This window comes from Pelophylax lessonae, assembly GCF_965119305.1.
Source record: "Pelophylax lessonae genome assembly, chromosome: 10".
In the NCBI taxonomy this organism is placed as follows: Eukaryota; Metazoa; Chordata; class Amphibia; order Anura; family Ranidae; genus Pelophylax; species Pelophylax lessonae.
The window spans coordinates 174,667,093-174,693,091 of record NC_138777.1 but is presented as its reverse complement, the minus strand read 5'-3'; the positions used below and the strand labels follow the sequence as shown (position 1 = coordinate 174,693,091).

Below are 25,999 nucleotides of genomic sequence, written 5' to 3'. Positions count from 1 at the left end.
GAACAAGTATAAGAGTTTACCTATGTTAGGGTGATTTAGAACCTTCATAATTCGCACTTCTCTGAAGAGCTGTAGGAAGAGATTAAGAATTATTATTTCGGATAGAAGTGCATATACAATATGTTACATGCAATTTAGAGCTACTTTAAGCCCCGGTTCACACTACTGCGTGTGCGGGGTTCGCATGTCATGTCGGAGCGCACTGCTCCGACATGACATGCGATCAGCTGTGCGGTGCGAGTTTAGCCATACAGTTTGTATGGCTAAATTCGCATCGCACCCGCAGCAAACACGCACAGGAGGCATTTTTGCTGCCGCATCAGGATCGGATCGCACAGCGGTTCACACTTGTGCGATCCGATCCTGTGCGAACTGCACGATCGCACTGGGATATGCGATCAAACTGGGGGTGTCGTTAAGATTACATTGACACCCCCAGCGGATCGCATATGGCAGTGTGAACTGCCGGGGGTGCGTGTGCGATGCGGGAACAGGCTGCGAGTTCGCAGCCTTCCCGCATCGCATCAGTGTGAACCGAGCCTTAAAGGCTGAGCCACAACTTTTTTGCAACTTCTCTGTATAAAAAAAAAAAAAAAAAAAAAAGATGTAGAGAAGGAGAAAAAATTACTGGGACCAGAGATCCCAGCCGGAAGCCTAGGTCCTTACTCCTGACTAGATAGATTAAAACTGAAAACCTAGAGCAGAGGTGAGGGGGTTATACACCAAGCTGAGGACGGCCCATGGGCGTAGCCAGGTGTTTTTTGTTTTGCCTAGTCCTACACTAGTTAGGATTTATGGAGTGCTGTGTCCCTCAATGAACGGAAGTGAAAAGTGTTTTGTTAAAAAGGAGAAGTATGACCAAAGCTCTTTTGGCTCTACTCCTGTGGGTCACAGGATTGCACTTCATTCTGCACTCCTTAAACCCAGATTCAGCTGGCAGAAAGCTAAAGCCTGCTGTTTGCTTGGGTCACAGAGCCTGAAGCCAGCCGCTAACTTCCTGCCCCCCCCCCCTTCCCCCCCCCCAGTGAGTATTGGAAGAGCAGAGCAGAATGACTGACTGGCAGTCACCGCTCTTTGCTCACCGAAAACCGAGAACTGATCGATCAGCGGTCATGTGATCATTAAGTTCTCTGTCTTAGAACCGGCAGTGGGCAGCCGTAGCATCGGACCGATGCTGCAGCCATCTAGGGGAGTGTGTAGAAATTGATTTTATTTTTTTCCCCAATCCAATGCCACTCCCATTTAACAACGAGTTGGTGTGTTACACAAGGTATTCAAGCAGTTTGTTTTTATGTATGATTTAATTAAAAAATAATAAAAAAAGAATTACTAATACATTTTTAAAAAAAGATGGTATATTTTAAAAAAAGATGGTATATTTTACAAACTCTACATTAAAGTTATTATTTTACTTCTTACCTTCTGCAAACTGGAAGAGTTCAGCTGTGTTTTGTCTATAATTTTTACAGCTACCTGAAAAATAAAATAGGAACATTTATTACATTCATTGCTAGCTTGCCTCAGTGCAAAAAAAAAAAAAAAATATATATATATATATATATATATATATATATATATATTTAAAAGTTATATCACGCATTCATTTTTCCTGAATAGGTTTACTCCAGACAAACTTCCAAGTGAAAAGATCTAATCTTAACAATTGAGACCAGGTAACAGATGGCTGTGCATTACACTTTATTGGATCCCTTTCACATGGGCATATTGGCGAGGTAAAGTCAGCCGATTGAGGCATGCTTTTAAATGAACCTAAGCTGCCTGTCAAAGCCTAACAATGGTACCGGACAGCCCAATCCACACTGTTGGAACACTGCTTTGTGGTGCAGTAAAAAAAAAAAAAAACAAAGACTTAGGGCATGTTGCATGCAGCAGGCAATCACATTGAAATACACAGGGCCACACTTCAAGCACATTTAATTGGCATGGCAACAGCACTGTGAAGTGAGATTTCAATGTGAAATACCTCTTTAAACAGGTGTGAAGGAGCAAGCATATCACCTCCTGATCAATGTGGGCCAGCCACGGCAAATAAAGCAATCCACCACAGATCGCGGGTCCGCAGCTATGCCTATGTTAAAGGGGCCTTAAGCTATCCAGGCACAAAAGTTTTAGAAAGATACACTTTGAAACCCAAATTAGTGTTTGTTCGCACTATAATATACACAGCAATGTGAATTTGATTTTAAGGCTGATGTCAATTGGGCAACTGCCGCTGGAAACAAATAACTAGCGGCAGATAGCGATTAGTCCACCTGTCTTTCCCTAAAGAATCGCTGCCTTGTTACCTTGGGATTTGGTAGCATTTGGGGCCAGTGAGGGAGCAATTCAGTACAGATAAGTGGAAGGCACTCTGTGACACTAGTGTGCAGTTGCCAAAGGCAGTCATTTCAGCTGATGTCAAAAAGGTGACTGCCACAGGCAATTTCTCACTGGTGGCACAGAGTGCATTTCACTTAACTGTACTGAATTGCTCCCTCGTCTGGCATACAATTGACTGGTTTTCAGGGCAACACTTTCACAATATGCAATGCATATGGGATATATGCAGTACACAACAGTTACGAGAACATGCTCCTCTTGAATGCGTTCATTAAGACATTAATTTTGCATCAGTACACAATAAAATGTAGATGATCAAGGCAAAACACAATCCTGAATCACAACCGTAAAGAAAAAAAAAGTTGAAGCACTTAATGGATTTATGAACAATCATTAGGAGTGTATATATATATATATATATATATATATATATATATATATATATATATATATATATATATATATATATATATATCTCCATACACAAGCTGCTCAAAAGAAATTAAAGGAACACTTGAAAACAACTCGGATCTTATTGGGGAAAAATATCATGCTGGATATCTATACTGATATGGACTGGGTAATGTGTTCGGAAAGAAAGGATGCAACATCGTTTGATGGAAATGACCAACCAACAGAGGGCTGAATTCAAAGACACTCTAAAAATCAAAGTGAAAAAATGGTGCAGCAGGCTAGTCCCATTTTGCTAAAATTTCATTGCAACAACTCAAAATGGTTCTCAGTAGTTTGCATGGCCCCCGCGTACTTGTATGCATGCCTGACATCAGGGCATGCTCTTTTTGAGACGACGGATGGCGTCCTGGGGTATTTTCTCCCAGATGTGGACCAGGACATCACTGAGCTCCTGAACAGACTGAGGTGCAACCTGGCAGCGTTGGATGGTCTGAAACAATGTCCCAGAGATGTTCTTTTGGAATCAGGTCAGATGAACGTGGTAGCCATTCAATGGTATAAATGCCTTCATCCTCCAGAAATGGCTGCATACTCTCGCCACATGAGGCTGGGCATTCCTGTGCACCAGGAAGAACCCACGACCCAACTGCACCAGCGTATGATCTGACAATGGGTCTAAGGATTTTATCCAGATACCTAATGGCAGTCAGGGTGCCATTGTCTAGCCTGTAGAGGTCTGTGCGTCCCTCCATGGAAATATGCTTCCCCAGACCATCACTGACCCACCACCAAACCAGTCATGCTGAACGATGTTACAGGCAGCAGAATGTTCTCCGTGGCTTCTCCAGACCCTTTCATTTCTGTCACATGTGCTCAGGGTGAACCTGCTCTCATCTGTGAAAATCCATCGTATTAAATTGATTCTCGTGTACTCCTGAGGAAGATCATCGAAACGCATCGAGTTTTCATGTGGATGGCTTTGGAGCTATACATTTTGTGAACCCCAAAATAAACACCAGTTTTGTGATGTTTTAATCTACATAAAATGTTTTTTATAAAAATGGGATTTTTTTTATTTACCGTAAAACTTATTTCTCTGATGTTCATTGACGGACACAGCTCCTGATTCTTAACCATTGGGTTATACTACCCCTACAGGAGTAGAACACTAGGCAGGAAAAAGCTTGACTACGGCCATGGGCAGTCCCAAGAGGTATACACCCACACTCCGCTATAGGCACTCAGTTTATTTACAGTGTCAGAAGAAAGCCAACTCCACAGAGGGGTGGGTGCTGTGTCTGTCAATGAACATCAGAGAAATGGATTTTACGGTAAGTCAAAAAAATTGATTTTTGACTTACCATAAAATCCTTCTCTTCAGTTCATTGACGGACGCAGTCTCTGATGCATATCAGTAGGGTTATACTGCCCCCTACAGGAGTAGGATACTAGGCAGAAAAAAAAAAGTTCTGTCTACCCCTTTGGACAGTCCCAGGGGGTATACCCTCTCTCTTCCTGCATAGGATGTCAGTTTTGTATCAAAGCAGTGTCAGAGAAGTAATACCAATCCAACTAAAAATAGAGAGGTGGGTACTGCGTCCGTCAATGAAATTAAAAGGAAAGGATTTTTGCGGTAAGTCAAAAATCCAGTTTTCTCTATCGTTCATTGACAGACGTGGGCTCTGATGCATATCAGTAGGGACGTCCCAAAGCAGTGCCATAAAATGAAGGGTGGGAGCAGCAGAAAAAAACGTCCCCAAGGCTAAACATAGCCAACCAGGCAACCCAGGACTCATCAGAACAAAATGAGGCCCACCTGAAACAAACAGTAAACACCCTCAAGAAAGGCCAAAAAGCCCCCTAAACAGCAGCCTGCAAAACTTTGCAGCCAAGAGAGGCATCTGCAGATGCCAGAACATCCACCTTGTAAAATTTGGTAAAGGTGTGAACAGACGACCAGGTAGCCACCTTGCAAACCTGAAGCACAGATGCCTGATGGCGAAAAGCCCAGGAAGCACTAAGCGCCTGAGTAGAATGCGCCTTAACAGGGAAAGGTGGAACCTGACCCTTAATTGAATAAGCCTGCACAACTGTCTGTCTGATTCATCTGGAAATAGTCGCAGCAGACGCAGGCAGCCCTTTCTTTGGACCATCCATGAGTACAAAGCGAATCTGACCTTCGAAAAGACTCAGTAGTCACCAAGTACACCCTGATTGCCCGAACCACATCCAGAGTATGCAGCGCAAATTCTTTAGTATGTTTTGGCTTAGGACACAAAGAAGGTAACACGATGTCTTCATTTAAGTGAAAACTGGAAACCACCTTCGTAAGGCAGGATGGATCCGGACGAAGTACCACTGTATTCCTGTGAAATACCAGGTAGGGAGAACGACAGGACGCCGCCAGTTCCGACACCCTGCGTGCAGAAGTGATAGCCACCAAGAAGGCCACCTTCTGAGATAAGGTAAGCAGGGGAATCTCCCGAATACTTTCAAAAGGAGGTTTCTGAAGAACTGACAGCACCAAATTAAGGTCCCAAGGTGGCAACGGAGGTCGCACCGGAGGTACCAAGTGTCGCACCCCCTGGATGAAGTTATGCACCAGGGAATAGGTGGCCAATGGCCTTTGGAAGAAAATTGCCAAGGCTGAAACCCGACTCTTGATAGTACTCAAGGCCAACTTTTGATCAACTCCCAGTTGAAGGAAAGCCAAGATCCAAGCCACCGAGTACAAGTGAGGGGGAGCCACAAAAGACTCACACCACGCAATATACGACTTCCACGTACGATGATAAATCTTCCTAGAAGTCCCTTTCCCCGCTATAAGCAGAGTTGGAATCACTGAAGCAGACACAATCCCCTGTCCTTCAGCACCTGGCTTTCAATAGCCAAGCCGTCAAAGCCAGCGACCGTAAAGCAGGATGGAAGATTGGCCCTTGAGACAGTAAATCCTCACTGAGAGGAAGTATCCAAGGAGCGTCTGCGACTAGCCTGACCAGGTCGGCGTACAAAGCTCGGTGAGGCCAGTCGGAGCCACAAGAATGACCGGAATCCCTTCTGCCTTGATCCTGCTTAGAAGTCTTGGCAGCAACTTGAGAGGAGGAAACACATACATCAGCTGATACTGATCCCACGGGGCCAGTAGTGCATCTGGGGCGTCTGCTAGAGGGTCCCGGGAGTAGGCCACAAACCTCTGTACTTTTCTGTTGACTCGATATGCCAACAGATCTACATCTGGATTGCCCCAAAGAAGGCACAACTGCTGGAACACCTCCAGATGGAGGGACCATTCCCCTGCATCCAAGGCCTGTCGACAGATAATCCGCCTGCCAATTTTCCACCCCTAGAATGTGAACAGCGGAGAGACCTGGAACAAATCGCTCTGCCCAACAAAGGATGCCTGCCACTTCCAAGGCCACAAGGACACTTTTGGTGCCCCTTGGTGATTGACATAAGCCCCGGCCGTGACATTGTCCAATTGAATGCACACTGGACAACCCTGCAGGTACTCAGTCCAGTGGACTAGGCAAAGCTGGATCGCTCTCAGCCCCAGAACATTGATCGGTAACCTGGATTCCTCCAGGGACCAGGCTCCTTGAGCAAACAACCTGCCGAGAACTCCTCCACCCGGACAGACTTGCATCCCTGGTGACAATTGTCCAATATATAGGGAGGAAGGATTTTCCTTGCTTGAGCATCGGGGACCGAAGCCACCAGATGAGGGGCTCCTTGGTCACCCGGCTCAGCTGGATCTGAATGTCCAGGGAATTTGGATTCTTGCTCCATTTGAGAAGGAAGGATTTCCTTCTGGAGGATCCTTGTGTGGAATTGAGCGAAGGGGACCGCCTCGAAGGATGACACCATCAGTCCCAGAACTCTCATACAGGTCCGAAGGGACAACCATTTGCTGGACAGCAACAGCTGAAATGCAGTCTGGAGTTTTTCTGGAGGAAGAAACACCCTGGCCGAGGACGAGTCCAAAGTCAGGCCCAGGTATCCCAGTCTTATGGAAGGGACCAAGGACGACTTCTGAGGGTTCAGAATCCACCCGAACTCCTCCAAAGTTCTCATCGTGATTTCCAAATTTGTTTCCAGCACCGTAGGAGACTCCACACGGAGAAGCAGATCGTCCAGGTAACCCAGGACCACTATCCCCTGCTGCCGCAACAGCGCCAGGATCGGAGCCAACACCTTTGTGAGGACCCGAGGAGCAGAAGCCAGACCAAAGGGCAATGCCACAAACTGATAGTGATCCTTTCCCATGGCAAAACAGAGGGACCGTTGGTGTCATGCACAAATTGGGATGTGAAGGTAGACATCTGATGTCTATGAAGGCCAGCAAATTCTCCTGATGTAGGGAGGCCACCACCGTGCGAACCGATTCCATCTTGAATTTTTGAACTCGCACAAAGCAATATAGTGCTTTCAGGTCCAGGATTGCATGCACCTTACCTGCCTTCCTGGGAACCGTGAACATGTTTGAGAAAAACCCTGAAAACGTTCCGCACATGGAAACCAGAACTATTACCCCCTGTTGTACCAGGTGCTGATCTGCCCCAGAGAGGGCCAGCAAACGATCCGGGTAAGGGAAAAACCTTACCGGAGGGACGGATCGAAACTCGATCTTGTAACCGGACCGTATGACCTGAACCAATTCGTCTGGTATCCGGGATAGCCACAGGTCCGGAAACCGGCAAAGACTTCCCCCCACCCCAGATTCAGGTGAGGGCGCAACCTTCAGGCCGAGGTGGTCTTGTTCGCAGGTCTGTTGAAACCAGAATTTTGTTTGCCAGACCAGGGTCACTTGGAACTGCCCGAGGGAGCCTTGAAGGGCTTTGCCTTATCGACTGACCCTGAGGGATGAAAAACTTCTTGTGTGCTGAAAAGGAGGCACCCTGTCTACGACGAGGGTCCTTACCCTTGTTAGCCTGTGGAAGAAAGGTACTTTCCCCGACTGCGAGACCCTTAATGATGTCATTCAGGGTAGCTCCAAACAGGCGATCTCCTTGAAAAGGCAGATCAGTCAAGGCCTTCTTTGAAGTCTGATCCACAGACCAGCACTTTAGCCAAAGTATACGCCGGAGGACCACTGCCGAAACAGACAGTCGGCCCAATATGGGAGCAGTGTCCAGTGCGGCATCGCAAACAAATTGCAGCCCCTGCACCAGCTGGTCCAAAAGCTCCTCAAAAAGGCAGGAGGTACTTGTCTCCCCTCCAGGTCACGGCGTAGTAACTTAGCCCATTCAGTCAATGTTTGCGTGACAAGGGCAACCGTAAACACTGGTCTCAGTGCAGACCTCGCCAGGGAGGACATATTACGGGCCACAGACTCCACCTTCCTATCCTCCTGATCTTTAAAGGACGGGGAATCCTCCACTGGAATCAAGGTAGCTTTATTCAGCCTGGAGACCGGAGGGTCCACCGTAGGTGGCACAGTCCACTTCTTTATCAGGGACTCCTCAAAAGGGTAGCGTCTAGCAATCTGCTTAGGCACCCCAGAGAAACGCTTTGGGCGGTCCCATTGTTTTTTGAGCATAGCGTCAAAACATGCAGGAAAGGGAAAAACCTTTGCTACTCTGGATGGCTTGTGAGTGCCAAACGTAACCTGCGCTACAATCGCAGCTGCGTCCTCCAATTTTAGTGTCTCACACACAGAAACAAATAGTGCATCCACCAGCGCCTTATCCTGTGCAGCAGTTGTGGTAGAAATGTCACCCTATCAAAGGAGACGGGGAGCGAGGTAGCGGACCCGGCAGGGAGACCCGCGTCTGCGGTGGCTGAATCAGACTCAAAACCTGAGACATCAGATGGGGCAGGGGTAGGCGGAGGGAGTTTCTTAGCACCTCGCCCTTTAAAAGCTACCTCTACCCAGGACACAAACGCTTCCAGGACTGCCGAAATTGCATCTGTAGATAGCTGGGGTCCGGAGGGCCCTGCAGCCTCCCCGAGGGGGTCAGGTGGGGACACAAGGTCTGTAGGGTCCATGTTGCACCAGGGGAACCTGTCAGCAAAGGCTAAAAAAAGTGACACAAAAAGAAAAAAAAAGTCCCGCGCTACAGCGCCCCTTGAAGGTTAGGCAAGTGCAATGGAGACCCCCAACAGAGAGAGAGACCCCCAGACTCACTGTACCCAGATGCAGCAGGAGGCCCAGAACGTCAGCACAGCACGTGTCAGCAGCAGCTCGATCCAAAGAAGGAAGGATCTGAGAAACAGCCCAAGGTACAGGGAGGGGCTCCACCCACAGAAATCCCATTCTGATTCCTATAAAGAGAACCATCGCAAAATGGCCATGCCGGGTGTACCAAGATGCCCGTCTATCTCCTCAGCACATGAGGCTACAAGAAAATGGCAGCCCTGCGCAGCCTGCAGAGCAGCTGAGGACCCTCTTGGGGACCCCCAGACTCCAAAAACGGGATCGATCGGCAGGTGGGCCCTGGAGAAACAGGTAGAACCCCCCACAAGCTTGAACGTTCATCTGGCGCAGGCGGCGCACCCCCCCGCCCGCACACTTGGCCCGGAGCACGGTCCCAGCCCCCAGGAGTAGGCCCAATAGCCCTCAGTGTGAGGTGGGGGGGGGAGAAGGTAGAAGGGGGGGTGCGTGGCATGACAGAGGGGAACCCGGGAATGTGAGGTTCCGACCATCCCAGGGAGGGGCCGGCGTCCACCCCAAAATCCATCAGGAGAGGGGGGGGGGGAACATTTATTCACCATACCATAACAGGCGGGTTCCATCTCCTGACAGAACCCCTCTCCGCCGAAGTGGGGGGGATGTCAGCAAAATAGGAACGCTACGACTCGGGCCTAGACCTGGCCGCATACGACCTGGCAAGACGTTTAACTCACGGGCCAGTCCCTATCCAGTGGGACTGTGTCGCGGCTGACCCAGTGCGGAGCCAAGGTCTGCGCGCGCTGGCCGGCTGCGGTGACCACTGGATCTATACATCCAGCCCGTCGCCCAGATCCAGCATAGTTGCTTGTAGATCTCACAGGAAAAAATATCCGGAGAAAAAGCAAACTGAAAAAAAAAAATCTAGAAAAAAAAACTTTGCCAGGACCAGAGATCCCAGCAAGGAACTAGGTCCTTACGCCTAACTAGGCAGAATAAAACTGACATCCTATGCAGGAAGAGTACCCTCTGGGACTGCCCATAGGCATAGCCAAATCTTTTTTTCTGCCTAGTGTCCTAATCCTGTAGGGGGCAGTATAACCCTACTGATATGCATCAGAGACTGCGTCCGTCAAAGAATGATAGAGAAATCCCATTATTTCTTTTGTTCACTGACGGACACAGCTCCGGATTCTTCTTAACAATTGGGACGTCCCAAAGCAATGTTAAAAATGAGGGGTGGGAAAACATCGTAAAAAAATTCCCAAGGTTAGCCATAGCCAACCAGGGAACAGATCTCAACCATAAACAACTGGAGCTAACCTGAAAAACAATACACGCTCAAAGAGGACCAGGTTCTCTGAACAGCAGCCTGCAAAACCTTGCGGCCAAACAAGCATCCGCAAATGCCAACACAACCACTTTACAAAAAACCTTGTAAAAGTGTGCGCCAACGACTAGGTGGCCGCCTTGCAAAACCTGCGTCACAAATGCTGGAAGAGCATGCTTGATTCCCAGGAGACAATAGGCACCCTAGGAGAGTGCGTCTAAACTGGGAAAGGAGGGAACCTGACCCTTGATGCATTAGGCCTGAACCACCATCTGTCGGATCCATCTGGAAATGGTCGCAGAAGAAGCAGACAACGCTTTGTGAGGTCTGTCCGTGAGCGCAAATAGAGAGTCTGACTTCCTAATAGACTCCGTAGCTGCCAGGTACACCCTAATTGGCCAGACCACATCCAAGACATGCAAGGCAATTTCCTTCAGATGTTCAGGCCTGGGACACAGGGAAGGCAACACAATGTCTTGAGTCAAATGACAGTTAGACACCACCTTAGGAAGGAATGACAGGCAAAGCACCACCTTATTCTTGTGAAACACCATAAGGTGAACAACAGGATAATGCCGTCAGTGCCAACACCCTGCATGCAGAGATGATGGCCACCAAAGAGGGCCACCTTCTGGGGCAACATAAGCAGGGAAACCTCCCGAATATTTTCAAAGAGAAGCTTCAGTAGAGCTGAAAGCACCACATTAAGATTCCAGGGCGGCAACAGACCCTGCATTGAAGGAACCAAATATCGGACACCCTGAAGAAAAGGTACGCACCAAGGAGTGTGTGTGGCCAAAGGTCATAGGTAAAAAAACGCCAAAACCCAATACCTTGTCCTTCATGGTACTCCAGGCCAATTTTTATTCAACAACCCGTTGAAGGAAGGTTAAGATCCGATCCACCGAGAAGGAGCGAGGATGAACCCTAAGAGACTCACACCATGCAATGTACGTCTTCCACGTACGATGGTAGATCTTCCTAGAGGCAGATTTCCAAGCTTTTAACAGTGTAGGAATCACCGATTAAAACAAACCTCCACCCTTCAGCACCTTGCGTTCAACAGCCAAGCGATTAAAGCCAGCAACTGTAAGGCAGGATGGAAGATTGGTCCTTGGGACAGCAGATCCTCCCTGAGAGGAAGTCCCCAAGGAGCATCGGCAACCCGCCGTTCCAGATCGGCATACCAAGACTGGCGAGACCAGTCTGGAGCCACTAGAATGACCGGAAACCCTTCTGCCTGAATCCTGCACAAGAGTCCTGGCAGAAGTTTGAGAGAGCTCGAACCAAAATCAGTAAGCCCACCTTAGAATCCCGGCTACTTACCAAGTCACCAGGACACTTCTTGTGCCCCCTTGGTTATTGACAGACCAGGGTTGTGGAATTGTCCGATTGAATTCGTACCGGACAGCCCTGAAGATGATTGTCCAATGAGCCAGACAAAGTCTGAACGCTCTGAGTTCCAGTACACTAATCGGCAGTTTGGGCTCTGCCAGATTTCAGACCCCGAGCACGTCTGTGCAGAGAACGCCTCCCCACCTGGACAGGCTGGCATCCGTGGAGACAACTGTCCAGTAAAGGAGAAGGATTTTCCCTGTTGAAGTGCCAGAGAGCGAAACCACCTATATATATAGAGAACGTGGAACCTTGTCCCATTTCACCAGAATCTCTTTAGCAGAGATCTTGTGTGGAACTGTGCAAACAGACGGCCTCAAGGGTGGACACCATCAGGCCCAGCACACGCATGCAAGCCCAGAACAGAAGCTGAATTGCCTCCTGCAATGTCTGGAGTTTTTCCAGAGGAAGAAACACTCTGAGGCAGAGTCTGACCCAGATAGGCCATACCTTGTGGACAGACCCAAAGCAGACTTCTGAATGTTCAGGATCCCACCAAACTCCCTCAAGAGTTGGTAGAGCAATCTCCAGTAGCCCATCAGAGCAGTCACATTCCCCTCGCAGAAGATCGTCCAGGTACCCCAGTACAGCGATCCCCCGCTGACTCAAATGCCAGCACCAGGGTCAAAACTCCTGTGAGGACCCGAGGTGAGCCCAAAGGTCCGCACTACAAACTGATAATGCTCCTCGTCCACAGCAAAATGGAGGAAGCACTGGCGACCAGCACATATTAGAATGTGCAGGTAGGTGTCCTTGCAAGAAGATCAAACAACAAAGGGACTTCCAGCGCTAACTGTGATATCTCTCACTCTCAGGAATGAATAAAGTCAAATTACCGTGTGGTGCTGCTGCTAATTAATGCTGATTCAGCATAAGTCAGTGAATGGGGGGGGGGGGGGGGGGAGGGGCAGCAGCGCTATCCCACGGTACATAGTCTACAATGTAACTCAGGCAGGCTTGATGGAAAACCTTGAAAAGTTTATTTATAAAAATTATATATAGTGATGATTAAAACATAATAGAATGTATTCCAAACCAGATCTGTGGCGTTGCTGGGGGTCACAGGATGACCGAGCCGCTGGGTGAGCCGGAACTGTGTAGATGATCACAGCAGGGAACCAGGCATAAGGGAGAAGGATCTTATGTGCCAAAAGCAGACCGGACCAGCCGGTAAGGTGGCGTGGCTTCCTCCCACCCGATATTGTGGCTGCTCGCACTGAAGCAGTGTAGACGTGCCGCGGAGCCGCCAACCAGAGGTATCCACAGCGGAGGCCGCTACTCGTAAGCGGCGTTAGCAAGCGTCGGGACCTGGCCTGGAAAACATCAGGGTTGCCGTGACGACATGTTTCGCACTGCTGTGCTTTGTCAAAGTCATGGGAGGAACAGCAACCTGAACATTTAAGGTGGAGGAGGGAGCGGGCACCTCTGGTTGGCGGCTCCGCGGCACGTCTACACTGCTTCAGTGCGAGCAGCCACACTATCGGGTGGGAGGAAGCCACGCCACCTTACCGGCTGGTCCGGTCTGCTTTTGGCACATAAGATCCTTCTCCCTTATGCCTGGTTCCCTGCTGTCATCATCTACACAGTTCCGGCTCACCCAGCGGTTCGGTCGTCCTTGCAAGAAGAAATCCCCCTGATGTAAGGAAACCACTACCATGTGAATGGACTTAATGCAGAACTTCTGTACTTGCACAAAACAGCTTAGCGCCTCGAGGTCCAGAATTGGACGTACCTTGCGTTCCTTCCTGGGGACTGTAAAAGAGTCCTCTTGGAACCTCTGGTGGAGACCCTGACTTTTGATCCCTAATCTTGAGATCCTGAGAGACGAAGAGGCCACTTAGGAGCCGAGGAGAATGGCCCATATCTACGACGGGGCTCCTTGCCCTTGGTAGCCTGCAGAAGATTACTCTTCCCCCCGTGAGAACCTTAATGTCATCCAGGGAAGATCCAAAACGGCAAACCCCTACAAGAGGGAGATCAGATAAGCCCTTTCTAAAAGTCTAGTCCGCAGACCAGCATTTCAGTCAGACAATATGCTAAAAGGACCACTGCTGATACAGACAGCCTAGAATCAAAGGAGCCGCATCCAAAGAGGCATCACAAACTGTAGCCCCTGGACCACCAGATCCACCAGCTCTGCAAAGACGTGGTGAACTATTCTCCCACCAGGTCTCGGCATAAAAACGTAGCCCACTCGAGTTCGCTGCACCAGGGCAATAGTAATTACCAGCCTAATTGCCAAACCAGCCACAGTGCACATGGCAGGCCAGAGCATCCACTCTCCTATTCGCTGGACCTGTAATCAATCAGGATGAAGGTAACTCAATTTGACCTGGAAACCAGCGAGTCCACTACAGGTGGGACTGTCCACTGTTTACGCAGTAAATCCTCATTGTGTTTTGGAAAACCCCACTTTTTGTGACAATGTTGTCAAGGTAAGCAGTAAGAGGAACACCTTCGCCGCTTTGGAGGGCCTGTGGGTGCCAAAAGGAACCGGTGCTTCCGACGCAGCATCAGCCGCAACCTCCATTTTTAAAGTTCCACGTATTGACACAAACAGTGCATTCACCAGCGCCTATTTAAGCGCGGCTAGAGGAGCAGAGGAATCATCCGCACTACCTGAGCACTCGGTGCCTGGACGCAAATCCAGTAGTGTTGCTATATACTGAGCTCACCCCAAAAACATAATTAGGGTGGGCCGCCGACTGCGATCCCGCAAAGGGGACGCTAGGCAAGGGTCGACAAATGGATCACCTATTGGACTCCGCAAAAAACAAAGGGGGGGGGGGGTCGTCATCCAAAGAAGACATAATAATAGGACATAGCCCCCCTAAAAGGGGGCCGCCCACCAAGATGTGGACACGCAGGCAGGGTACCCTCGCTAAAACAAGGCAGGTGCACCACACAATAATGGTGGCAAGACTTATTAAAAATGAAGCGCCACCCTGTCCAAGGGAGGTGCCAAACCTACCATATGGCCCAGCAGGCCCTGGCCTAAATTTTTGTGGGGGCCCAGCCACAATTGCATGGATCCTCAGCCTGGCAGATGCCCAAAGGAAGAGTGGGGGCTTCAGCTACACGCACTGAGGCCGCACCCTAACGGCGGCGCCTGACTCTGCCACATGGCCCAGTAGGCCGCAAGTCGCAGCCTAAATTCTTAAGGGCACCCGGCCGCTAGGACGCGAGTCCCAGCGGAGCCAACCACCCAGGGGCAGCGGAGGGGAAGGCAGATGCCCAAATGGGAGCCAGAGGCTTTACCCTTCCTCACAGGGGCCGCCTCACATAGGTTCCGACGAGTAGGCCGCAAAGCCACACCAGGAAAACCCGGTCAGCAGCAACTTCAAAAAGCCCCCCTTCTTAAGAGCATGTCGCAAAGCCAACCCATCACCTCACCTGGGGGGCAGGGGCTGAGAGAGCCACAGTGTCACGTACCTGATACGACGTGGAAGGCCTCTCTTACACCTCTGACTCAGGGCCCCTGATAGAGCAGACAGATAGCACAGGAGTGCAGAGTGGCACGAGTGCCTATTGGTCTTGATAGCAGCTGTGCCGGAAGGGACTGTAAGGATCAAGCAGGGGAAGAACGTCAGTGGACCGCAGCGGAGCGGGAGTGCCGTATGGACACCACTGAGCAGGAGACAGGAGCAGGCTGAGACCGTCAGAAGGTTGCAGCAGAGCAGGAATGCCGGATGGACACCAGTGGCACATAGGCAGGGGCTAGCAGCAGCCAGTCCAGCAGAGTAGAGACTGGAGCAGAGTCAGACAAACTGGGTCATACACAGGCAGACGGATCAGGTGCAGATGCGTAGGCAGAAGCGTGGTCAAAGGCAAGCTGGGATAAATGCAGGCAGAGTTCAAAAGAAGTCAATGCAAGCCGGGTCAGTAACAGTAGTCAGATGCAGATTTAAAGGTAGCAGGTACACACGGGAACACTGTAGACGAGACCGAACTGAAGCACAGCACAGGTTCCGTTTAAATGGCCCTCTTGGCGCCAATACGAGAAACAGATACGTGCACATGAGCAATAGGCGTTCGCACACGAACATTTGCGTATCTGCGTTCGCAAGCACTTGCACAATTTCTATTAGCATGAACAGGAATACAGATTAGCCTGTGCACAGGAAGCTGCCTAGAAGAGCCATTCTGTCTGCTGGAATGTCATTCCTGACACAAAGTGACCAAAATTTTAAATGGGCTGGGGGGGGGAGGAAGGGGAACCCAGGGGTCCGATCATCCCAGGGAGGGGCCATGTCCACCCCAAAACCCACCAGGGGTAGTGGGGGGACAGCTACTTAACATACCAGGAACAGGATGGGCACAGCTCCAGACAGGACACCGCTCCATCACAATGTGGGTGCTGTCGGCCAGAAGGAAACGCAGTCACTCAGGCCGAATCCAGTTCGTATGCGTCCTCACGAGACGTTTAACTCGCAGGCCAGCTCCAGTCCAGTGGGGCTATGTCGCCGCTGACCTAGCGCAGAGCTGCGGTCTGCACGTGCTCGCTGGCCACACTGGGGTGGCCCTAATGATCTATATTATCCAGTTTGTCGCCCGGTACGGCATTTGATTATAGTTCTTACAGGGACAAAAAAGAAAAGAGGAAATAAAATCCATTTAAGATGAAAAAAGTTGCCAGGACCAGAGATACCAGCAAGGAACTAGGTCCTTACTCCTGACTAGGCAGAAAAAAAAAAAAACTGAGTCCCTATAGCGGAGAGTGGGTATATACCCCCTTGGACTCCCCATAGGCGTAGTCAAGCTTTTCCCTGCCTAGTGTTCTACTCCTGTAGGGGGCAGTATAACCCAATGGTTAAGAAGAATCACAAGCTGTGTCCATCAATGAACTAAAGAGAAATGTAATTATGTTTCATTTATATGTTCTACTGTACATAAGAGTCCATGGCTACAAAGTAAGAATGTTGTGATATATGCACACATACAGGGACATGGACATGGACATATAGCACACATAATCTAGGTTCCAAAAACCCATATGGATGATGTGAATGTAATGTGCTACAGAAATTGACAGTGCTATATAAATAGCTTTAAAGTATAACTTTTTTTTTTAGTTTTGGACAAAGTCGAGAGGCATCACAATACCAGTCAGGTTTACTGCCGTCTGTGCCCATGTTAGGAAGATTCACCCTCTCCATTTGTCCCGTTTACCATCGTCATTGAAAGTAATGGAAAATTCAAATTTTGGGTTGTCCCCAGAAAAATAAAACAGCGGGGAAATCTTCCAGCGGGACACTAGTTCTAGCCCCAAGCAATTCCCTTAATTTACAGGGATTTCGTCTCACTGTTTTGGCTATGGGACAGAAAGTGAAGGTAAATCTCCCCCCATTGGCACACAGATGGCAAAAAAACAAAAACAAAAAAAACCTGACGGGGCATAACCCTCCCTTACTCCATCCAAAAAAAAAAAAAAAAAAAGTTTTGCCTTTAGTTCTACATTATTAAATAAAAAAAAAATACAAATCCATGTCTTTTGTAGTGTCTCACCTCCTTTCCAGTTAAAACATGGCGCGCTAGCTTAACCTTGGCAAAATTGCCCTTGCCGATAGTTTTGAGGAGACGATAGTTCCCAATATGTGGCTGCTCATCTGCTGAAGTTGGTATCGAAGGGCGACCTCTTAGCATATTGGGCTTGCTGTTACCACTGCTCGTCTTCGAGTCCGTTTGACCCACTGCAGGCTGCAGAGAAATAGGAAAGAGGATTATTGCAACTTACATCGACTATTACACATAGATCTTACATCAATGTTCCAAACCTGTGGGTCAAGGTAAATATCTGATCTTGCCTGGCTTATAGTTAAACACTCCAAAGAAATAAAACAGAAAGCTAAAGGGTCCGTCACTGAGGAGCTGCAATGGTTGGAAATCTTTCCAATGGGTTTCCTTTAATAAATAAATAAAAAATACAGAATGGAGCCTTGCAGAATGTTTTCTACTACAGGCCCAAAGGTTTACATAACGTTTTCTTCCCCCTGATGCATCTAAAAAATGTAGAGAGGTAATTAAATCACTATTGGCGCTTTTCCACTGCATGGAACCGTACCGGCTCGGCACGCTTTTGTGCTTTTCCACTGCGGTACCGCATGGTATAGGGTCGGAACGGTTCGGTACGGTACGGTATAGGTTTGCTTTTCCACTGCATGGAACCGAACGGTACGGTAAGGCTCTGAAAAAACAGTACCTACTCGATTGTGGTTCCAACAGGTACCAAACTGGTACCATATCCCACAATCCTTTGCATGCAGTCACTACTAGCCACTGATTGGTCAGAGAATCCCACCCACCCAGTTGTTATCCCACCCACTTAACTTTAGTACTACTTTAGTGGAAAAGCAAACCTATACCGTACCCTACCGAACCATTCCGACACTATACCATGCGGTACCGTAGTGGAAAAGCAAACCGGGCCAAGCAGGGCCGAGTAGAGCCGAGCCGGTACTAGCCGGTACTTGCAGTGGAAAAGTGCCATATGATACCTATCCACCCATAAGTAGTGTGTGTTCCTATAACAAATGGTTTAGGACCATCTTTATCATTGTATTGCTCACCAGCTTTTGTTATATCTGGCTGACAACCAGACAAAACATTGCTTATATAGACATACTTATCAGCCACAGACAATATAATCTTGCTGAAAATGTGTGGTTAACATGAACATAATCATCATGATGCTTCCTATAAATACCTTTATCAATTATTGTGAGGATAACTTACATATGCTTAGTCTGTTATTCTCAACATCCATTCACAATGCGTAATCTGTGCGCCTACACTTACAAAAACGCTGGTGCAAATAAAAAAAAAATAAAAAAACACAGGCCTAAAAATTAAAAAGAGCAAAGCGCAAGGGTGCAAGCTTCTATACCCAGTGCAACCGCTGACGCTCCAAAAATGTAATGGTATAAAATCATGAAAATGTATTTTGATACGTTATTATGAATTATTGCACCCCCTAATTGATGCTTTTAATTCCTCCACGTTTCATCTCTTGCGCTTTTGCAGATAAGCAGGCAGGTTGCTAAATACAAAATAAATGAAAACTATGCAGACCTATACACTGGGTACAATATTTTTATCTGTAGGATCCAAAATGAAGCACTTTTTTCCCAGTTTTGGATAGCCTGGGGAAGGGCTAGAACTCTTGCTAGGCTTTTATTGCTGTACTTGTCCTAGTTTTGGGAGGTTATTCTCACATTTCATCTTGGTGACTGGGGTCACTGTGGTAAAAACGTTAAAGGAAATCTAAAATTGTACAGTTTTCACTTGAACAATAGGTGTGAGGAGATGCCCTGTGACAGCTGGTAAAGGTGTTTCTTCTCCTTTCCTGTTGTGTTGTTAGGAAAGGAAGTCCAAAGAAATCTCCCCAAAGGGAACATCTACAGCACTACATAAGCCAAGAACAGAGGTAAAAAAATAAAATCGCATTGCCTTTCATCTGAGCCCTAAGCTGTGTATAAAACATTTGTATAACAATTCTGATCAGTATATTTAATGACTTGATGAACGTGTTCAAAAACTAAAAAAAAAGAATAATGCCTTTAACATTTGATTTTGAAGTCAATAGACTTTAACAAGTTGGGGGGGGGGGGGGGGGGGAGAGGAAAAAACCCATTTACGATCAGAAAAGAAAGTTTCAATACCGGTCCTTCTAATTTTCTGTGTAGTCAAAAAAAAACAGTTTGATACCACTAATAGGGACCATGTATACACAGCCTACTTTGACCGCAGGAAAATGAAAAACGCAGCAAAGTCGTGCTTCAGTTTTGACACGGTTTGCGTTTTTCTGGTGGCCAAGAAATTTCTATCCTGAACAGGATTCTTCTGCATGCAGAGGTTGAAGCTGTACACTAGCAGCTCCTAAGGCTACGTTTCCACTGTTGCGACTTGCTGTGCGACTTGACACATGTCAAGCCGCACAGCAAGTCAAAAGTCATTCATTTCTAGTTGGCCTGTTCTCACTGCCGCGACTTGAGTTGCGGCAACTTGAAAAGTCGTTTGTGCACTACTTTTGGGCCGACTTCAGTGCGACTTCCTTCTATAATGAGGGACAAGTCTCACTGAAAGCCGCGAACAAGTAAACACTACAGAGTCGCGCTAGAAGTAGCCCGACTCTAGCCGCAGCAGTGGAAACCGGGCCTAAATGAGTCTAGGAGCTTTGGGCATTTTTTTTTTTTTTTTAAAGCTCTTGGGGTCCTTTCACATGATGCGCCGTCTGACGAGGTCCGTTCTCTGCTCAGCGGGGGATCGATCCGCCGATCCCCGCTGAGCAAGCGGATGACAGCTCCGTCTCCGCTCTGTGTGCAGAGACAGAGCTGTCAGATCCTCGCTGTCCTCTATGGGGGAATCGGATGAGAACGGACCGCCTGTCCATTCTCATCTGATCCACTGGACGGATGGCAAATAGGGTTTCTATCCATCTGGATTTCACGGACAGGATCGGAATCGGATAGCAGCGGGTGTCAGCAGAGATGTCTCCGCTGACATCCGCTGCCCCATAGGGATGCATGGAGCATCCGATCAGGTCTGCCTGAAAAACTGACAGGCGGATCTGATCGAATCGTTCGTGTGAAAGGACCCTTAAACTCAACTCCATAAAAGCCTGTGTGTCAATGTACACGCAGGCTTTTAGCAGAGTTTAGGAGCTGCTGCACTTAGATGAGGTTCAACCTCCCTCGTAAAAATCCCGTTCAGGATGGGAACGTTTTTACCTTGGCCAAAACGCAAAACACCGTAAATCATGGCCAAGTGTACATGAAGCCTTAAGCTGGCCATAGATGGTTTGAATCTCAGCCTGATCAGCAGGGACCAGCCGAGATTCGAACCAACTATGGGCAGGCTGATTGTACCAACGTCCATCTATTGAGTTCAGTACAGCCAGCATGTCGGATTTTCAGCATGTTGATTATTGCCAGCGGATATAGCTGCTAGCAACAATCACTGTGTTCTCCTGGCAGAAATGGCTCTCCATGCCCCGCCTCCTAAAACGTTTTAGTTATTTTTCAATTTTAAATTTGGTCTTGGCTTATAGGCTTGGAAAAGAAGGTTAGGAATTCAATCATATACATATTATAGAGCTGCATGATTCTGGATAAAATGAGAATCATGATTTTTTTTTTTTGCTTATAATAAAGATCACGATTCTCGGCCTAACATCAGCTTTTACATTATACAAAAATGTTTTTTTTTTTTTAATTCATTAGTGTATTTTTTTTCCAAAAAACTCGCAAATACAGTGTGACAATGATTGCAACGATCGCCATTTCATTCCCTAGGGCTTCTGCAAAAAATTATTATATTATATATATATATATATATATATACATATACATATACATATACACATACACACACACACACACACATATACATATATATAAGTATATGTTTGGGGGTTCTAAGTAATTTTCTTGCAAAAAAAACTGATTTTCACTTGGGCCCCTTTCACACTGTAGAGTCTGTCGGCAGACTCCTTTTTTCTCAGCGGGAGATCGATCCGCCCATCCTCCGCTGAGCAGGCGGATGGCAGCTCTGTCTCCGCGCTGTGTGCAGAGAGCCAGAGACACAGCTGTCAGGTCCCGCTGTTCTCTATGGGGGAATCGGATGAGAACGGACCGTCTGTCCATTCTCATCCCATCCCATCCAATCCGATCCGCTGGATGGATGGAAAATAGGATTTCCATCCGTCCAAATTTGACGGATCGGATGTCAGCGGACATGTCTCCGCTGACATCCGATGCCCCATAGAGATGCATGGGGCATCCGTTCAGATCCGCCAAAAAAAACAGACAGGCGGATCTGAACGGTCCGCCTGTGTGAAAGGGGCCTTAGTCTTTAAAAGGTAAACTGCCTTCACTTATTGGCGCTTTTCCACTGCATGGAACCGTACCAGTTCGGCCTGCTTTTGTGCTTTTCCACTGCTGGTACCGCATGGTATAGGGTCGGAACGGTTCGGTACGGTACGGTATAGGTTTGCTTTTCCACTGCATGGAACCGAACGGTACGGCCCTGAAAAACAGTACCTACTCGATTGTGGTTCCAACAGGTACCAAACTGGTACCATATCCCACAATCCTTTGCATGCAGTCACTACTAGCCACTGATTGATCAGAGAATCCCACCCACCACGTTGTTATCCCACCCACTTAACTTAGTACTACTTTAGTGGAAAAGCAAACCTATACCGTACCGTACCGTACCGAACCGTTCCGACACTATACCATGCAGTACCAGCAGTGGAAAAGCAAACCAGGCCAAGCAGGGCCGAGTAGAGCCGACCTGGTACGAGCCGGTACTTGCAGTGGAAAAGTGCCATTACAGACTGAAGTTTATTCCTTTGATCTAAAAGAAGGAAATGATACATTGTAAAGCAATGTGTTTATAGTCATCTAGCAGCCTTAACAATGTTGGTAAACATTGGCCTGGGCTCTTTTTTTTTTTTCTTTTGACAGCTGTGAGTGAGAAGAGAGCAGCTCCGTAAGAATCAAGGACATGCTGTTAAGATGGTTCGGGGGTGAATCAAGATCGCGATTTTTTAACGTGCAGCTCTAACATTTTATATACACTCACCGGCCACTTTACTATTAGGTACGCCTGTTCAATTGCTTGGTAATACAAATTGCTAATCAGCCAATCACATGGCAGCTAATCAATGCATTTAGGCATCTAGACATGGTGGTGAAGATGACTTGCTGAAGCTCAAATTAAGCATCAGAAATGAGGAGGAAAGGGGATTTAGAGGACTTTGAACATGGCATGGTTGTTGGTGCCAGATAGGTTGGTTCAAGTATTTCAAAAACTGCTGATCATCTGGGATTTTCAAGCACAACTATCTCTCGGGTTTACAGAGAATGGTCCGAAAAATAGAAAATATCCAGTGAGCGGCAGTTGTGTGGATGAAAATGCCTTGCTGATGTCAGAGCTCGGAGGAGAATGGGCAGACTAGTTCAAGATGACAGAAAGGCAACAGTACCTCAAATAACCACTCATTACAGCCAAGGTATGCAGAATACCATTGCTGAATGCATAACACATCAAACCTCGAAGCAGATGGGCTACAGCAGCAGAAGACCACACCGGGTGCCCCTCCTGTCAGCTAAGAACAGGAAACTGACTACAATACGCACAGGCTCACCAAAATTGGACAACAGAAGATTGGAAAAAAACATTGCCTGGTCTGAGGTGTCTCAATTTCAGCTGCGACATTCAAATGGTAGGGTCAGAATATGGGGTAAACAACATGAAAGCATGGGTCCATCCTGCCTTGTATCAACGGTTCAGGCTGGCGGTGGTGGTGTAATAGTGTGGGGGATATTTTCTTGGCACACTTTGGGTCCCATAGCACCAATTGAGTTTAAACACCACGACCTACCTGAGTATTGTTGCTGACCATGTGCATCCCTTTATGACTACAGTGTACCCAACATCTGATGGCTCCTTCCAGCAGGATAATGCACCATGTCACAAAGCTCAAATCATCTCATCACTGGTTTCTTGAACATCACAATGAGGTCACTGTACCAATGGCCTCCACAGTCACCAGATATCAATCCAATAGAGCACCTTTGGGATGTGGTGGAATGGGAGAATCGCATCATGGATGTGCAGCCGACAAATCTGCAGCAACTGCCTGATGCTATCATGTCACTATGGACCAAAATCTGAGGAATGTTTCCAACACCTTGTTGAATCTACGCCATGAAGAATTAAGGCAGTTCTGAAGACAAAAGTGGGTCCAACCCGGTACTAGCAATGTGTACCTAATAAAGTGGCCGGTGAGTGAATACGATTATATTTAACACCCACAACCACACCTCATATTTTTACAAACTTGCTCTTCCATACGGTTCTTACTGTATTGAACATAGAGGTTTGCAGATGGTTAACCACTAAAAGGGAACTCAGTGAAATCATCTCACAGATATCAGCAACAAAGGGATTGCAGTACTTTCAGTTAAGCAGGCCATATATTATGCGCAGCGCGTTTTGAATATGGTGTGGGAAACGCACACAGAACACGGCTTTCCTGCATCACATTCTGGTGTGAACCGGCTCCTAACTGCATTGGATATCTCAGAGAGAGATATGAAGAGTATTTAGGTGACCACACGTGCATTCCCATGTCTAAAGTTCTCTCCTATACATAGAAACTACATTGTAGTACAGTAAGTCCAAAGGACAAAAAGATATCAGCAGTGCTCTTCGAGCTATAAAGAGGTTCTAAAGCCTAATCGTGATTTTACCCCAACGCATTCCTTGTGTTAAGTCCCGGTTCACACTTGTGCGATGCGGGAAGGCTGCAAATTCGCAGCCTGTTCCCGCATCGCAAACGCACCCCTGGCAGTTCACACTGCCATATGCGATACGCTGGGGGTGTCAATTAAATGTTAACGACACCCCCAGTTTGACCACATATTGCAGTGCGATCTGACAGTTTGCACAGGATCGGATCGCACAAGTGTGAACCACTGTGCGATCCGATCCTGATGCGGCTGGAAAAAAGGGTCCTGTGCGTCTTTTGTGCGGGTGCAGTGCGAATTTCAGCCATACAAAGTGTATGGCTGAATTCGCATCCGCACATCCGATCGCATGTAATGAAGGAGCAGTGCGCTCCGAATTACATGCGATCTCCGCACTCGTGAGAGTGTGAACCGGCCCTAAAAGTAAAAAATTAGGTATCGCCCCCTTCATCCCCCCCCCCCCCTTAGAGTTACACTGTGCTCGTCTGTAAACTCTCTTCCTCCTCCCGGCTCTCTCACAGGCTTGACGGTCTGTCAAATCCCACGAGAAGGGAGTGAGGCCTTGTCGCACTGTCTGTCTATAGACGCAGGCAGTGCAGCTCAGGAGCGAGCCCGCAGGTGTGCCACTATAGGAAGCTGCTACCTATGGTGGCACACCAACAAGAGAAGCCAAAAACGCTGCCGGGGGATCCAAGAACAGGAAGTTCAGGACTGCAGAGAGCAGGTAAGTAGAAGGCCCCATTCACACATGTGGACCGTTTGTCTGCTTTTCATCCATCTGTTGACGTATGAAAAAGAGACGTCAACGCATCTCCATGGAAAAACGCATGTAAATGGATGATCATCTATTAACATCTGCTTCCTTTAACGTCTATTTTTTGGAACGGATCGAACCCCTATTTTTCGGGTTGAAAAACAGATGTAAACAGACAAACGGTCCATTTTTGCCTGAAAAAAACATGACTGAACTGATCCAACGAACAGTCCACATGTGTGAAAGGGGCCTAAACCTGAAGTTCAAAAATCTAGCATTTACAATCACTTTAAGGCTCCTTTCACACTTGTGCGACTTAGGCTCGGACGTGTGAGACCCAAAGTCGCAGGACATGTGAAATGCAATGCATCTCTAGGATAGCCGTTCCAATTGACACTACTGAAGTGGCCGCGACTTCAGAAAAAAGGCTCCTGCACTACTTCGAGCCGACTTTGACATGACTTCAATGCCGGAGTGTAAGATTAGGTTCACAGTGGTGCGGCTTTGAAATTGCGCTACAGAAGATGCATGCAGATCAGTGCAATTTGCACCTCGGATTTAATTGCGGCTTGCGACTTTGATTAAACTGAAGTTTATGCAAGTCGCAATGAAATCGGCAAAAAGTAGTGCAGGAAAAGGTTTCTGAGTCACGGCTATTTGAACGGTTCCATTGCCAACAATGGGGACTGACTCGTCATGTGATTTGGAACTGTCAAATCACATGACAAATCGCACCGGTGTGAACGGGGGGCTCAAAGTCGTATCAAAGTCAGACCTCCAAAGTCAGACCTCCAAAGTCAGACCTCCAAAGTCAGACCTCCAAAGTCAGACCTCCAAAGTCAGACCTCCAAAGTCAGACCTCCAAAGTCAGACCTCCAAAGTCAGACCTCCAAAGTCAGACCTCCAAAGTCAGACCTCCAAAGTCAGACCTCCAAAGTTGCACTGAAAATTGCACAATTTTGGAGTTGGCCAGTGTGGAAGGACCCTTAGGCCCTTTTCACACTTGTGCGACTTGTCAGGCGATTTGGGACTGCAAAAATTGCATGACAGGTCATTCTCCAATATTTCCAATGAGCACCAGTCATATTTGTGCGACTTGAAGTCGCACGACTTCAAAGTAGTCCCTGCACTACTTTGGCGCGATTTTGATGCGTTTTGAGGTCCAAAGACATTCAAGCCCAGTCAAACTCACATCAAAATCGCGGCAAAATCGTGCAATTAAAGTCACACAAGTGTGAAAGGGGCCTAAATAAAAGCAATGAAAATGCATAACAAGAGAACATTACAGCATTGTTCCACAGCTACTTACGGAATGCAAACATTGTTAGAGGAAGGGCCCTTTCATATTCAGTCTGACTCCATCGGTCAGTTTTTCTGACAGATCTAGACTGAACCCCAATGTACAG

The 25,999-nt window shown here is 47.7% G+C and overlaps 1 protein-coding gene across 8 annotated transcripts in view; it reads right to left on the bottom strand.

Moving 5' to 3' along the window:
- MARK2 (microtubule affinity regulating kinase 2) overlaps nucleotides 1–25,999 on the bottom strand; it is a 251,027-nt gene that overhangs the window by 90,078 nt on the left and 134,950 nt on the right. For all 8 annotated transcript variants that reach the window (XM_082269944.1, XM_082269939.1, XM_082269943.1 and 5 more), the window contains exons 2-4: nucleotides 17,091–17,282; nucleotides 1,420–1,473; nucleotides 21–69 (exon numbers count right to left, since the gene is read on the bottom strand). In XM_082269944.1, coding sequence (XP_082126070.1) covers nucleotides 21–69; nucleotides 1,420–1,473; nucleotides 17,091–17,282 — 295 coding nt within the window. The remainder of the gene's footprint in view (nucleotides 1–20; nucleotides 70–1,419; nucleotides 1,474–17,090; nucleotides 17,283–25,999) is intronic.